General features: G+C 51.3%; 3 protein-coding genes across 3 annotated transcripts; all 3 read left to right on the forward strand.

Annotated features, from left to right (window-relative positions):
- Nucleotides 1-31: 31 nt before the first annotated feature.
- ALT_3949 (putative proline permease) lies at nucleotides 32-1525 on the forward strand (the record flags this gene model as incomplete). Its single annotated transcript, XM_033562394.1, has 1 exon — nucleotides 32-1525. One exon carries the CDS (start codon nucleotides 32-34, stop codon nucleotides 1523-1525), a length of 1494 nt encoding a protein of 497 aa, XP_033418285.1.
- Nucleotides 1526-4994: 3469 nt separating this feature from the next.
- On the forward strand, nucleotides 4995-7766 carry ALT_3950 (putative PHD finger and SET domain protein; the record flags this gene model as incomplete). Its single annotated transcript, XM_089599658.1, has 1 exon — nucleotides 4995-7766. The coding sequence occupies one exon, from the start codon at nucleotides 4995-4997 to the stop codon at nucleotides 7764-7766; it is 2772 nt and encodes a 923-aa protein (XP_089455996.1).
- Nucleotides 7767-11393: 3627 nt separating this feature from the next.
- Nucleotides 11394-12884, forward strand: ALT_3951 (RNA polymerase II accessory factor CDC73 family protein; the record flags this gene model as incomplete). The annotated part of the gene is made up of 2 exons (XM_033564723.1): nucleotides 11394-12062; nucleotides 12129-12884. 2 exons carry the CDS (start codon nucleotides 11394-11396, stop codon nucleotides 12882-12884), a joined length of 1425 nt encoding a protein of 474 aa, XP_033420614.1.
- Between the last annotated feature and the right edge of the window lie 811 nt (nucleotides 12885-13695).

The raw sequence follows: 13695 nt of genomic DNA on the forward strand, positions 1-13695 counted from the left end.
TTACTCACATTATCATTCTTAGCTGGAAATCATGGCGGTCGGACCGACCCTTGGGACTGGCCTCTTTATCGGAGGTGGCCAGGCGCTGGCCGCTGGGGGTCCTGCTTCCTTGCTCTTCTCCTATTTGTTCTTGTCTGTTCTGGTATACTGTCTCACAACCGCCTTGTCGGAGATTGCAGCTCATATGCCGGCTCAAGATGGCACGATGGTCTCCCACACCTACCGATACGCTTCAAAACCCTTGGCCTTCTCCCTGGGTTACCTTCGCTGGTATTCACTGTCGATGCTCATCCCGTTTGAAATCACGAACGCTATTGTCAGTCTTGGAATGGTAAATCCCTCGCCTGCGGTTGCGCTTCGTGTCAGCATTCCTGCTTTAATCATATTTGGCTTCAACTTGCTTCCAGAAAGATCATTCAAAAGGTCGGAAGCTGTTTTTACCTACTTGAAACTGATCACGACCACGGGCCTCGTCTTTCTCTCCCTTGTCTTTGCCATTCCAGGTGTTCCTCGCTCTCCTGTTCAAGGATTCCATTACTGGAACGAGCCGGGCCCCATGAACGAATTCATATACGATGGCCACCTGGGCCGGTTACTGGGTCTGCTCCAGTGCCTCCTGTATAGCACGATTGCCTTCGTCTTTACGCCGGAGCTCATCGTGCAGAGAATTGAACAACTTGACTCGAAAGAGCAAGCAAACATTCTGAGTGTATCCCGAATCGACATGATACATCTCTTCGTGCTCTATATACTCAACGCAGTGGCCATGGGCGTGATGAGTCCCTTTAACGATCCGTCACTTACAAACCACGGGGTTGGCGCTGGGACCTCGCCTTATCTGTTGGCGATCAAGAGGAGCGGGATTCCCGTTCTGCCAGTGGTCGTGACCGCGTTGATCTTCCTCTCGTCTGTCGCATCTGGCCGTTCTTTTCTTTTCACCTCTTCACGCACGCTGCATTCATTGGCTGAAGCTGGGCATGCTCCTGAGCTTTTCAGGCGGCGCAACCGATGGGATGTGCCGTATGTAGCCGTCATAACGTCGGCACTCTTCTCCAGTTTCGCATTTTTCTCCGCGATGACATCCAGCTCGATTGTCTTTAATTCGCTGATGTATTTTATCACCACGTGCGGATGCATCTCCTGGGTGGGCACGTGCGTCGTCTACCTTTACTTTCGCAGGCAGACAGAAGCCCTAGGCTTTACCTCTGTACACCGGGCCAGGATACAGCCCTATGGGGCGTACTTTGGCATTGTCACATGTACACTGCTACCTATTGCTAACACCTTCATTATAGCGACTCCGTCGCAGCTGGCGGCGAGCAAGTTGCTTCCAGCGTACTTTGGAATATCCTCATTTTTCCTACTCTACATTGGCCATGTGGGGTATGCTGTTATTCGGAGACGGGCTAGGATGAAGGAAACCAGTATCGAGGAGCCTGGAGATTGGTCTATAGAGCTACCTTCTACTGCGTCCAACGACAGGACAGAAGGAGCAGATTCGTCCTTACATAACACGGCCCTTTGAAAATTCATGCACCATTGGAAACAATTTGGAGCCAGAGTGACAACGGGCTGGCGCTCTTTTTTGGGACTGCGATTGTTTTGAATGGACTCGCATTTTGTAGGCTCAGAACTGTGTTTGGCGGTTTGATATCCTTATGTTATTTATAGTGACCAGCAGGTCAATCAATTATTCCGTTTTCCTGGACTCTAGAATGATGAGATTTATTGTTCTGTAATCTTTTTCTTTTCTGAGCTTTCCTTGGCAGTATAACGAGGTCTGAAAATGGCATCTCAATCGTGAAAATCCAGTTCAAACTTCAACATACCACTGTTGGTAGGCATGGGGCACTTATTCGTAGCGAGGCCCCCAAGTTCTTTTGCTAACGATCAAAGTATGAGAAGGTCGATCGAAATTTATTCCGCCGTACATGCAGCTTGAGCCGTCCTCAATCCCCCAGCCACTCAATTCTAGTGGCAAACTGAAATAGTGCGGTGCAAATGGAAGCTCACTATGTCTGTGCCGACTGCCTGAGGCAGAAAAGGGAAGGATGAGGTTTCCACATTACAGCCATTCTTTGCTCTTCCAACGGACTACCGGTACAAGGATTGTTCTTAAGGGAGATTTATCATTGACGATGACTGTGAAATCTATCTACTCTACGAGGTGAGTGGGTGTCTAAGACGGGATTACAAGCAAATCACGAAGGAGAAAAATCTTTGTTGCCATCGACAACCCGCTTTAGGAAGCGTCTGGGCTTTTTAGTACGCGGTGGGTTGGGTTGGGCCATCTTGCTAGCAGCGACGACGAGACAGGCAAATTCTGCTCCATTACCATTTCAATTAATACGGAGTAATGCCTTTTGATTTCGCCCTCCCATCTTTTCTTTCTTTGTGTACTTTAAGAACTGCTCTCGTCCGCCGGAAAGCGTCAGGTCATTCTCTACTGGGGCCACCGAGACATTCAGAGCAGATGACTGCTTTTTTCTTCGCTACCCTTCTTCCCTCTTCCTCCCCAAAACACTGATTTCCCCGAGGGTTCTCGATACACTGCAACAACAAGTTGAATATCTCCTTGTTACAGTGACATCTGACAATCCTCCTCTTTTTTTTTTTTTTTTTTTTTCCTTTTTCCTTACTAGCTATATCATTCCTTGTTCGCTTTTCTCTCAGTTCTCCTGTACTTGTTCCCTATCATTCTCCAAGCAAGCGGGGGGAGGTCAGGAAGCGAAAGAACCGATGAGCAAGGGGGAAAGATGACTGATCTCTTCATTCGGTGCTTTGCCTCCGGAATATTTGCCTTGCTCAGCTGTTCCCTGAATCATGCTGTTCTGTCCGATACCTGGACCGCCCCCCGGCTTACTCGTGGTATAATGTCCCCGACACAGAGCGAACGAACGTTTTCTCTCAACCACTTCCCTGCATCATCTTGGCTACAAATCTGTTCACTCTCAATTATTGCCTGGGTTGGTCTTGAAACCGCTGTCTCACAAGATAATGGGTGGCAATCCACCAGATTCGCTGGGGTTACCTGACTCAGTTGGTGGTGCCTATTGGGCAATGTACTACACGCGGAAGATCCCTCCGTCTTCCCATTGCTCTCTCTCGCCTGACATGATTGCTCCTTTACTCTCTTTACTAACCAGCATTGATACTAACCGCCGCTCCTCTTCCCTACAGTTTCTTTAAAATTTCCTTCCATTGATTCCCCGGTTCTCCCGTGGCTGGAGTGAAAACAACTTCACGTCCCCTAAGATGTTGGAGGTACAGACGACCAGATAGGAATTGCCTCATTCCTGGCTGTCTACCCGCTTAGGGGTTGGTCATCAGAGTGAAGGTCGACTAATTTGGTTACTGAGCGAAATTTCCTTTACTTTTCATTTCCATTGACAATAGGATACGGCTGATCGATCACTCTTTCATATTTCCATCCACTGTCGATGTGATATGCTCTTTCTTTCCTCCGTCTCTCGCTCTCTCTCTCTGTCTGTCACTTTCGGTTTCTTGGAGCCTTCCCGCGTGTCATGTGCATCCCCGCTATCCCCAAAATGGGTCAGGCTAACTACACTTCCCCTTCTGGCTTAGTGCCTTCAATACCTACCGGAAACAAGCTAGCGGGAACTAACTCCAAGGTGCCCAACCACCCAGGCAGCCAGGCAGCAATTCCCTTTCCTTCACCCCTCTCCCCATTGACGCCTGACTTCTCAGGCCGCCAACCCTTCCCATCCTCGCCCAGCAGCCCACTGGTCGTGCTCGTTTCCGGCAGCTCCAGGATGAACTCAAACTCGAAACAAACCACCTGTTCTGGTCTAGGTTCTCTTGCCTGCTTTCTCTCGCATCCTTGCCCCCTCTTCTCGATCTCTGAGACTCTGCCGTTGACTCGTCGTCCCTTGGATCGATTCCTCGATGGCCGGCTGGGCTGACATTCGTCGGCTTCCCCCTTCCCTTTTCCCGACCTTGTCACAATCATCGTCAATATTCTAATTTTATTCCTCACAAACTTTCATTCTTTCATTTTATTATTTTGTTAAATTTATTTTTCTCTCGATTTTGTCGAATTTCCGATTTCTCAATGCGATGATCAAGCTCGTGATCTGTAACCAGATTGCCTGAAGCTGATCCCCAGAACTGAGAGCGGGTGGGAAGAGAAAAAAATTCCACGCTTTTCCTCTTTCTCTCTGGGACTTCTGGAACGCCGCTTGAATGGCCCATCCGTGCCTTTAGCCTCTCGCTGCTCTCTTGTCTCTTGTCTCTTACCACACCTACCCGTACCTAGTACCTCCCTCTCCTCCTCGCCCTCCCTCTCTCGCTTCCCTTCACTCTGCTCGCTTACCCGTTTTCTTCTTCACTTCTCATCCAGATCCGTCCTTATTCACCTTTTATTCCATCATATCATCTTTTCATTCACTTTCTCATCATTTTTCTCTTTTCCTCCACTTTCTCCTTCCGTCTACGTACTCCTGCTCACCCTCTAGCTCCGTTCTTCCTTCGAACCCTTTCCAGCACTTTCGAGTCTTCCAGCAGTCGAATCGTCCTTTCGCATCTTCTCTCTATGCGATTCGTGGCCCGCCAAACTCTACACGATCGACGGCTTCTAATTCTCGATACGGTAACCTCGGTTCACGGTCGCACGCGCAACCCAGGTCCACTGCTCTGAAGTCTTGCTTGTCTCACCTCGATCCATAATCCTCAAAATTGACGTTTGGCACACTTCAGCAACGATTCTCGGTAGAGCTCGCGGTTCTTTCGATTTCGCGTCCTTTTCGGGGCTACTGTTTTCGATCCCGCTTTGAAGGACCCAACTAGATTCTTTCACTATACCGCAGGTGTTGTCGATCATTGGGCAAGAACTGAGTAAAGACGTGTAACCATTCCATTTGGTGGTAGGTGGCATGCCTGTTGGGTCAGAACGGGTTATTTGAAGCCCACAGCCGCCCAACAATACACCACAGCGCGTTTTTCATTCATTCGTGGAGGGGGTACTCTGTCAGATTATGACAGATACCTCCCCAGTCGCCATCACGCACTCAACCACGGAGTCCTATCCGGTCACCGTACCCCTGAACTCACCCGCCCTCAACGGCGCCGTTTCCGACTCTGCCGCCCCTGACGAGGAGGAGCCGTATACCATCAAATGCATCTGCGCATTCGAAGATGACGATGGCAACACGGTCTTTTGCGAAGGGTGCGAGACTTGGCAGCATATCGAGTGCTACTATCATGGTCGCCACGTGCCTGAAGTCCACAATTGCGTGGACTGCGAGCCCCGCTACCTCGATGCTAAGCGTGCCACCGAGCGGCAGAGACGTCTCAGGGAGGTCGGCGACAGCGGTGACCGGAAAGCGAAACGTGCCGGAGCGAAAAGTCAGAGGAAAAGGGTCAAGGACCATGGTGACAAGGTGAACGGGTTCCATCAGCGGGCGGACTCGATTGCTCGAGATCAGCCCCCTGCCAAAAAGGCCAAAGCCACCCATCGCGCCTCCGGATCCATCAGTTCTGCTCCTGGTGCTGCGCCATTCCCGCTCGATCCCCGCAGACGTGTCGCAACTTCCATGAGTCCTACTAAATCCCTTGGGCCGTCCATCCCCCTTTACTCGAATGAATTTCTACATCTTTATGACCATGATCAGGACTATGCCCCCATGAATAGCAACCTCTTTGTCAACCTCCCTCTTGCGGCGGACCTGGCGTCCTGGGTGACAGAGCCGACTGCGCTCGCTCGGGTTTCCAATGGGCGATCGTCTCGTGACATCTTCACCTGGTCGGATACTGCCCTGGACCGGTCGCTCTGGCCTTCATTATCTACAGAAACAATCACTGACCCCAGCATCGATATCGAAGGGCAGCATCCAACGTGGAAGGTACTCAGGACTCGCGAGAGTGTCTCCAAAGACCACATTGTTGGTGAGATTACTGGCAAGATTGGTCTTTTGCGAGACTATTGCCTGGATCCCAGTAATCGCTGGCAGGAGCTTCGTCATCCGGAACCTTTTGTATTCTTTCACCCCCAGCTCCCCATCTACATCGATAGTCGACACGAGGGTAGCATTCTCCGTTATGTGCGTCGTTCATGTCGACCCAATGTCACGATCAAGACTTACATCACCAACGAGGTGGAGTATCATTTCTGCTTCGTTGCTAAAGAAGATATTTCGGCCAACTCGGAGATCACGGCCATGTGGTATCTGGATCCCCAACTCTTTGAGTCGACGCACGGTCTGGTCAAGCAGGAGCCGAGTGACAGCGCTCAGGAAGTAGCTGCAATATGCATCAGCAATGTGCTTGCAAATTTCGGTGGCTGCGCGTGCGAGCCTCCAGCCAATTGCTTACTTGCTAGCGTTGATCGCCGGCGCCACCCAAAGGCGCTCGAGTCGAAGCAGGTCAACGGTAAGCGGAAGAGAGCCAAGACGAAATCCGCCGCCTCGCCGCCCGCGACAAACAGTCGCGCAGGCAGTGAAACGACCAAGAATATGGAGGATGACGATCAGCCCGACAGTCGCTCCACATCAGGGTCTTCACGGGGCCAGCCGCGCAGTCGGGATCTTACTCCTACGCTGCAGCACGATGGCGAGTCTGAGCTGTCCGCTCGAGAAAAGCGCAAGATTGCGGCAGCGGAAAAGAAATTCCAACAGCTAGAACATGATCAACAGGCGCACAAGAAGAAGAAGCGAAATAGTGGCCAAGCAACCTTGGTACCTCAGACCCAGGCAGGCCAGTCAGCTCATCAGGCTGTATCAGTCCAAGGTCATTCTCGCTCGTCCTCCTCAGCCCAGCCCTCAGGATCCATGTCTAGGAAGCCCTCCGGTATCGGCGCTTCTCACTCGCGGTCTCCGCTGCGACGTCCGCACTATGTGGACTCGGCCATTCAGACGGAGCCCGAGGCTGATACGTCAGTGCTGTCTGCTGCGCCATCCCTACGGCGGCCTAGCTATGTACCCCTCACGCAACGGCTACTCAAGCGCTGTCATGCAGATCGTGTTCGCTTGGAGGAAGACAGTCGAAGACTGGCATCGCCGTCTCCAGCTGCGCTCTCACCTCTGTCTTCGAGTCCTCGCGGCGGCTTGTATCCGAATGTTACACCTCTCAAAACTCCCTTGACCGAGAAGGAAGACGTGGAAATGAAGGATTCCGACTCGCCTACGGTCATGTCCTCCGGTCAATCACAGACCCAAGAGGAAGAACAAAAAGCATCGACTCCCCCGTCGGCTTCTAGGGCGTTGACCAAGCCTCCACTACCCCCTCCCTGGCCGTCCACTGCTGCCCACAATGCTCTGTTACCAGGAAGCAAGGTGAACGGTCGCCGTACAAATCTCTGGGTTCCTCTTTCCGCCGCTACTCACCCCGCAGGACCGGCTGCCATCAGTCCGGGGTCGGCGACGGGGTCGACGGTGTCATCGCCTTCTACCCTGGATGCACCAGTGCAAGCTGCCGCGGCAACTCCGGGGTCTGGGGTGACTGCGCCGAGCCCTGTCAAGAAGAAGCTTAGTCTTGGTGATTATCTCAGCCGAAGGGGAGCACTGACCACCCCGACGTCCGAGAAGAGCCAAGCGCAAGCGACTTCCATGCTTCCTCCACAGAAGCCTGTTTCCGATCAATCGACCGCAACCCGCGATGCATCCGCACCGGTGGACACACTGCACCCCGAGATCAAAGCGACTGGAGAAGCTGAAGCAACTAAGCGAGAAAGTCCCACATCACCGGACGTGGCTGTGAAGGACGCTCCTAGTTCGGCGCCGACCTCACATGTTCCCTCATTCTTTTTCTAGGCACATTTGTCTGCTGGTAACGCTTGCTGCGCTTCTGTGTTAATTGGCGGGATCTTTCTTTTCGTTCTTCTACGTTGTCTCCTAAGGGGTCACATTTGTGACCGTCTTCTTTCTAATCTGCTTGTCTTTCTACACACTACCATTCTTGTTCGTGTACACGGTGGGAACTAAGGCGTTCTAGCCATGGAGTCGGGTTTGTTTTGATACACAAAAGGCGTGTCTGGCGTTGGTTGGGAGCGGAAATATATGGGGCTCGGGATGGGCAAACGGGATTTGGTCTAATCGCTGGTGCAGCGTCTGCTTCACGATTTGTCTTCTTACTATTTTGCCGTCTCTACTGTGACTTCTTTTTCATCTACTTCCTTATTCTTAGGATTTTCTTCCTTTTTTTTTTTTTTTTTTTTTCCGAGCAGTATCTGCGACGGCTCTGTGTCCCACAGAGACTAACGGCATTACGATCTGACCCACCAGTTGAGATGACCAACGCAGATATCTACAAGAGATACATTTTCAGATATTGTAATTTGTCCTGGCCTTCTAGGTCCGCTGTATTGAGTGTGTGCATCATATCCTGACCTTCACCAGCAGCAGGCTCCGACATTCGAGCCCTGAGTCGTTCGCTGAATGTTCATTCCTGGCGAACATGGGATTCCTCAATTTTTGTTGTGTCTCCCGGAGGTACGGATGACGGATATGATGGCATAGCTGATAATCTATATCCGCCCTGTTGGTCCCTTGAGATCTTGGTCCACCTTGGCCTAATCATAATACATACTTTGGATATTATACAATTCAACTGATTCTAGCCAGTGATCATCATTGTCAAATCGCAGTATATGCAGGCTATAGCATCTTCGACGGAAATGGAGAGTGATATCACTGCATTTCGTCAGTCAGCCATCGAAATCGAAGACATTGATGAACTGAGCAGCATAATAGCAACCATAAGGAGGTCATAAATAGCGTTGTTATACCGGTTTAGTCTTATCGTCAGTGGTTTCTCATTCAAAAGTGTTATTGAACATACACAGGAGATAACGACAGTCCAATTCAACGCCCATGGATGGCGCATGGAACCTCAAGTTTGGCTTCCACTACTGCGAGCAACCGTCTTCGTGCCTCGAATCTTATTTCGCATCTCGAGGTTCGTTGCCTTGGCTTCAATGTCGTTCACACTCTCTGTGAGCTTGATATAACCTTCGCCATCCAATGCAAAGAGTGCCTCTTTGAGCCACACCCGGCAGGTGATACTCTCGTGGAAACGAGTTGAATAAGCGATTGGGATTTGCCAAAGTCGATGAAGCAAAGCCTGGTGGAGTGTATGCTCTAAAACTCCTATCTTGAGGGCCATGAGCAGTCTTTGAGAGTCGATGGATTCCTGACTGGGTTGCGGGTCGAAGCGCCAGTTAGTTGAATCATACTCATTTATCAGGTTGATGAATGTAGCCTGAAGTCTCGGTCTGGTGGAGGTAGTGGGCCCAGTGGAATGTGTAGCTGTTTTCGCCACGGTCAGACAGGAGGATATAGAGCCCGTGGACGTCGAGGGTGATCTCGGTTGACATTGGAGGCTATAGGAATTTTGTCTTGTAGCTGCAGAAATGATGGTTTGACTGAGGATTGAAGGGTGGAAAGCAGGCACAACGCGGCCTTATATGTATACTGTGTGTGCCTGGCAATGATGATGATGCTCATTCTCCAGATATCGCTTAATCTGGGTACTTCATTGGATCTGATACCATTACCCTCAATGGATAAATTTAGGAACAGTCACGGACTCTGCAGCCATCGCTGTTTTGAGCGTTGCAACTCATCTTACTGAAGGCGACGGGACACTAATAGAGAGGAGCTGTGCACTAAGTTCATCACCGTGCGATTTCTATCCTCAGAGCCCAGCATAACCCAAGACTTGTTTTATCGTCAGAGTCACTGAGCGAAGATGAGCAGATTGGCGAGATTTTGGAGCGACATGTATGTAATATTCCGCAGCATTTACGCTCTACTAACGACCAGTAGCATCGCTCAACACTGTGTTTGAGGACGCACCGTAGAAGTACATCAGATATGTGCTCTAGATACACTCTTCGCTCATTCTCGAGACTTGCGCCACAACTGGAAGGTATGGCGACTATCTGGCTTATTGAGTCCACCCAGCTCACACCAACCGAGTATTCGATTTAGAAAGCCTTTCTGGACGAGGCTGTCGAAACCGAGCGTGCTCCTGTTTCTCTGCTAAACGTCGAACCAGTGGCCGAATGGACACATTCAAACTTGCCCTCCCACTGATACTCCCACCCAATGGAATGATGATATCGAGATCAGAATCAAAACAGCGAGCAAAGGCATGTCTGTACCTAGGACTTGGCTTACACCACGAGCACTTCCGACTGACAGCGCGGAGGTTCGTCATGTAGGCCAAAGACACCAACCTACCTCTTCCAGATCTATTCCTATTCCGAGCGCACTACCGCATTGCAGCCTCCTCGCATCTATTCCATGTCGAAGAACGAATCGTTGAGGTTTGGCCCTCGCCTCCGTTGTGTATGTGACACTGATCCCCTGCGTATGGGACTTTAAGGCTGACTTAGTCACTTTGGACAGTCCAGTTGACTGCAACGACACAGAAGACATTACGCCCCCTCTGGCATCTGGTGTCCAGATTGTACGTGTGCTACCGCGTGCTCCTGAACTAGACAGATACCTCTACCCGTGTCTTTCACTGGCCTCGCGGACCGGCTGGCGTTCGGACTGTATGCGAAAGAAAGAAGTCGCTCTGGTCGTAATGAAGCGGAGGCATTGCGGCTGGTGGAACAGTACAGAACGATTCCCGGGAATCCAGCAGATCATTCGCGATGCATTCACAGAGGACGACTACGGGAGGAACTTAAGGCTGAGACGCTACTATGGAATGACACGCCATTTGGCGTATATGGTCTTAACTGAGTATAGAAATACGGATTGCACTAGAGGAGAAAGTTCGCCCATCAAACTACGCTTTCTGCTGACGAGTGGTTGCTTGTTCACGTTTGAGCAAATACGGACTGACTGAGCAGTGAGGGCTATATGAGGAGGTTACTCACCTGCTTGAGAGCCTCTACTGATGTCGTGGTCGAGACTGCCGAGAGAAATCCAAAGGCATCCGAGTCCACGTCGTCTTTCTCGTGCTTTGCATAACCTCCATCACTGTCGTCTATCAAACACCCTCGAGCAGATAAGTATTCAAATGGCTCATATGACGATCGCCAACCATTTTGGCTATATCCTTCCAACAGCGAGGTGAGATTGGTTGGTTGGAAATGGTATATTATAGAGTATGGTGCTTTGAAATTTTTAGTCAGAGTGACAGCTTTCCGGAGACATGAGACATGGGACTGGATATGACACTATATTATTGTATTCCGAAGTCGATGGAAGTGGCAGGGTCTCGTTTGCGATCATTTCGTTCTACCTATCAACACTGGGATGAAATCACGTGACATTTTGGGTCTCTTGCTCTCATCCAGCTTGCAACAACTCTTCCGAAGCCCAGCAGCTCTCTTCAACACAACCACCTTCTATACCCGCCTGGGCTTCAGAGGCTGTTCAAAACATTCCCGTAATCGTTTTTGATCAGTATCTCTGCCGTCTATCATGGCTTCCGTCGATCCCTCCCTCCACGATCCGCTCCTTGCGCTTCGCGGTGCGATCGCAGCCGGTAGTCTTCCCACGCCAACCACCACTTCCGATCTCTCGGATGAGAATGCGACCGAAGACCTGGCCAAGGCTACCCATCTGTACTTCCGCCAGCCAATTCCACAGACCATTCCGCTGACGGCGCCGACGCGCTTCGTCTCCGCATCGTCAAACTCCGCGGTCGATCTCCGCAGCATCTTCTTCGCTTGGCAGAAGAAAGATGTCGCAATTCCCGAGTACATCGCCTCGGCGCAGGAATTGAACGAGTCGCTGAAGCAAAAGGAGCGCAAGGAAGGCGAACCAGAGGAAAAGGTGCAGAATCTGGTCTTCGTCGAGCGGCTGGATCTCATCACTTGGCTGGAAGGTGCCTCCGATGAGAGCGAGTACATCAAACCCCTTGAGGGTGCGGCGGCCGCCGCACCCTCTGCCGCTCCGGCAGACGTGTCTGCTACGGTTGCTCCCGGGGCTGCGGGTGCTGCCTCTGCGGTGCCTGGTGGTGCTCAGGCGGCTGTAGCTGCTCAGGGTGGACGGGCGCCGAAGGCGATTGATCCCAGATTACAGGAGATCTACAATGGTGAACGGAAGATGGGCGATCGGAATAGTGTCCTGCGTGGGATCAAGCCTACCGTGAGTCCTTGCGCCCGGCGCCTTGAAAATCCGATCAATGAAGGGCAATGCTAACTGGGAATTTAGGACTTCTCACACGTTCGCAAAGTAGCAGAGACTTTCCTCGGACGCAACCGCTCACGAACAGGACAGTACCCTCCCGGCGCGAAGCCTGGAAGCAAGCCGCAACCTGTCGTGCCTGCCCCATCCGCGGGACTCACCCAGCCCCGAAAGAGCGGCAGCTCCAAGAACCAAGACCCGATCATCCTCCTCTCCCCCTCCGCCTCGTCTCTCATCCGCATGTCCAACGTCCGCTCCTTCCTGCAGGACGGCGTTTTCGTGCCCCCGGACCACCCGACCCTCGCCATGCCCAGCTCCTCCAACAACCTCCTCTACATTTACCGCCCCCTCCGCTCAGAAGCCGGCTCGACCTCTGCCTCTCGTCCAGTTGGTGCTTCTCAGCCCGGAGCAACTTCCAAGAAACCCACCCGCTTTATCCTCGTCGACAGCACCGCCAACTTCCGTCCGGACTACTGGAACCGCCTCGTTGCCGTTTTCACAACGGGCCAAACCTGGCAGTTCAAGTCGTACAAGTGGACCTCCCCGCCGGAACTCTTCAAGCACGCCACAGGCATCTACGTCGGCTGGCGCGGTGAAGATGTCCCCCGCGAAGTCCGCGGCTGGGGCCGCGGCGTGCAGAGCTTCGCCGTCGAGCGATGGGACGAGAAAGGCGGTGTCCATGGCGCCGGCCGTTGGCGCGACCGCGAAGTCGTCGAGAATATCTGGACGGCCATTGAAGAAGGCATGAAAGCGAGAGGGTGGGGAGCCGGGTCGACGAAATGATGGGACCCCTTTGTTTTCTGGTCCTCCCAACCCTTACCCCTAAACCTCTTGTCTAAATCAGCATTATGGTATTTCATCTTCACAGCATCTGCAGATCAGGCAAGATTTGCAATGCTTAATTCGCAAATCAGAAGCGTACGAAATGCTTCTTTGTGAGCCGCAGCTGCTGAAAGCACAAGACAAGGGGGCCCCGCCCAATGTATCTTTTATTCACTTTGACTTTGATCCTTTCTCATATAGCAGGAAAAGGCGTGTTGCAGGCGTTCACTCGATCTCTCTCTTTGATATCATCCCATTTCTACTGTTGTTCATATTCTCTTCACATCGAATCTCTTTGGCGTTGAGTGAGTGGTCTTTTGCTAGACATGGTACATTCTGACTCCACTGGCGCAGCTCCAGGCACAGATGATTCAATGGTATTCATATCCGATCTGCCTTAGAGCATGGAGAAATAATGACTATCGGCGATGAGAAAGAACTATCGATATTCCCAATGTTTTATGTATTGTCGCTGACTAGATGGAATACACTCGCTGATAGGTTGAAATGTATCACAGAAAAGTCGAAGAAAATTGGATGCAGGAAAGAGAATATTTAGACATGTACATGATCTCTCTTCACGTGGAATATGCTGAAACAATGGAAACTGAAAGAAAATGATAACAGGCTGTGCGGCCATGCATGCAGGCTGATGTAAATCGACAAAACGCCTTTCTAATGCTGGAAAACTGTCGGGTTTCAGCCTCCTCTTCAATATGCGAGGGTCGAACAAAGGAAAAGCATATTATAAAACACCCCAGTTCCGGCCATC

This window comes from Aspergillus lentulus, assembly GCF_001445615.1.
Source record: "Aspergillus lentulus DNA, contig: Alt08, strain: IFM 54703, whole genome shotgun sequence".
Lineage (NCBI taxonomy): Eukaryota > Fungi > Ascomycota > Eurotiomycetes > Eurotiales > Aspergillaceae > Aspergillus > Aspergillus lentulus.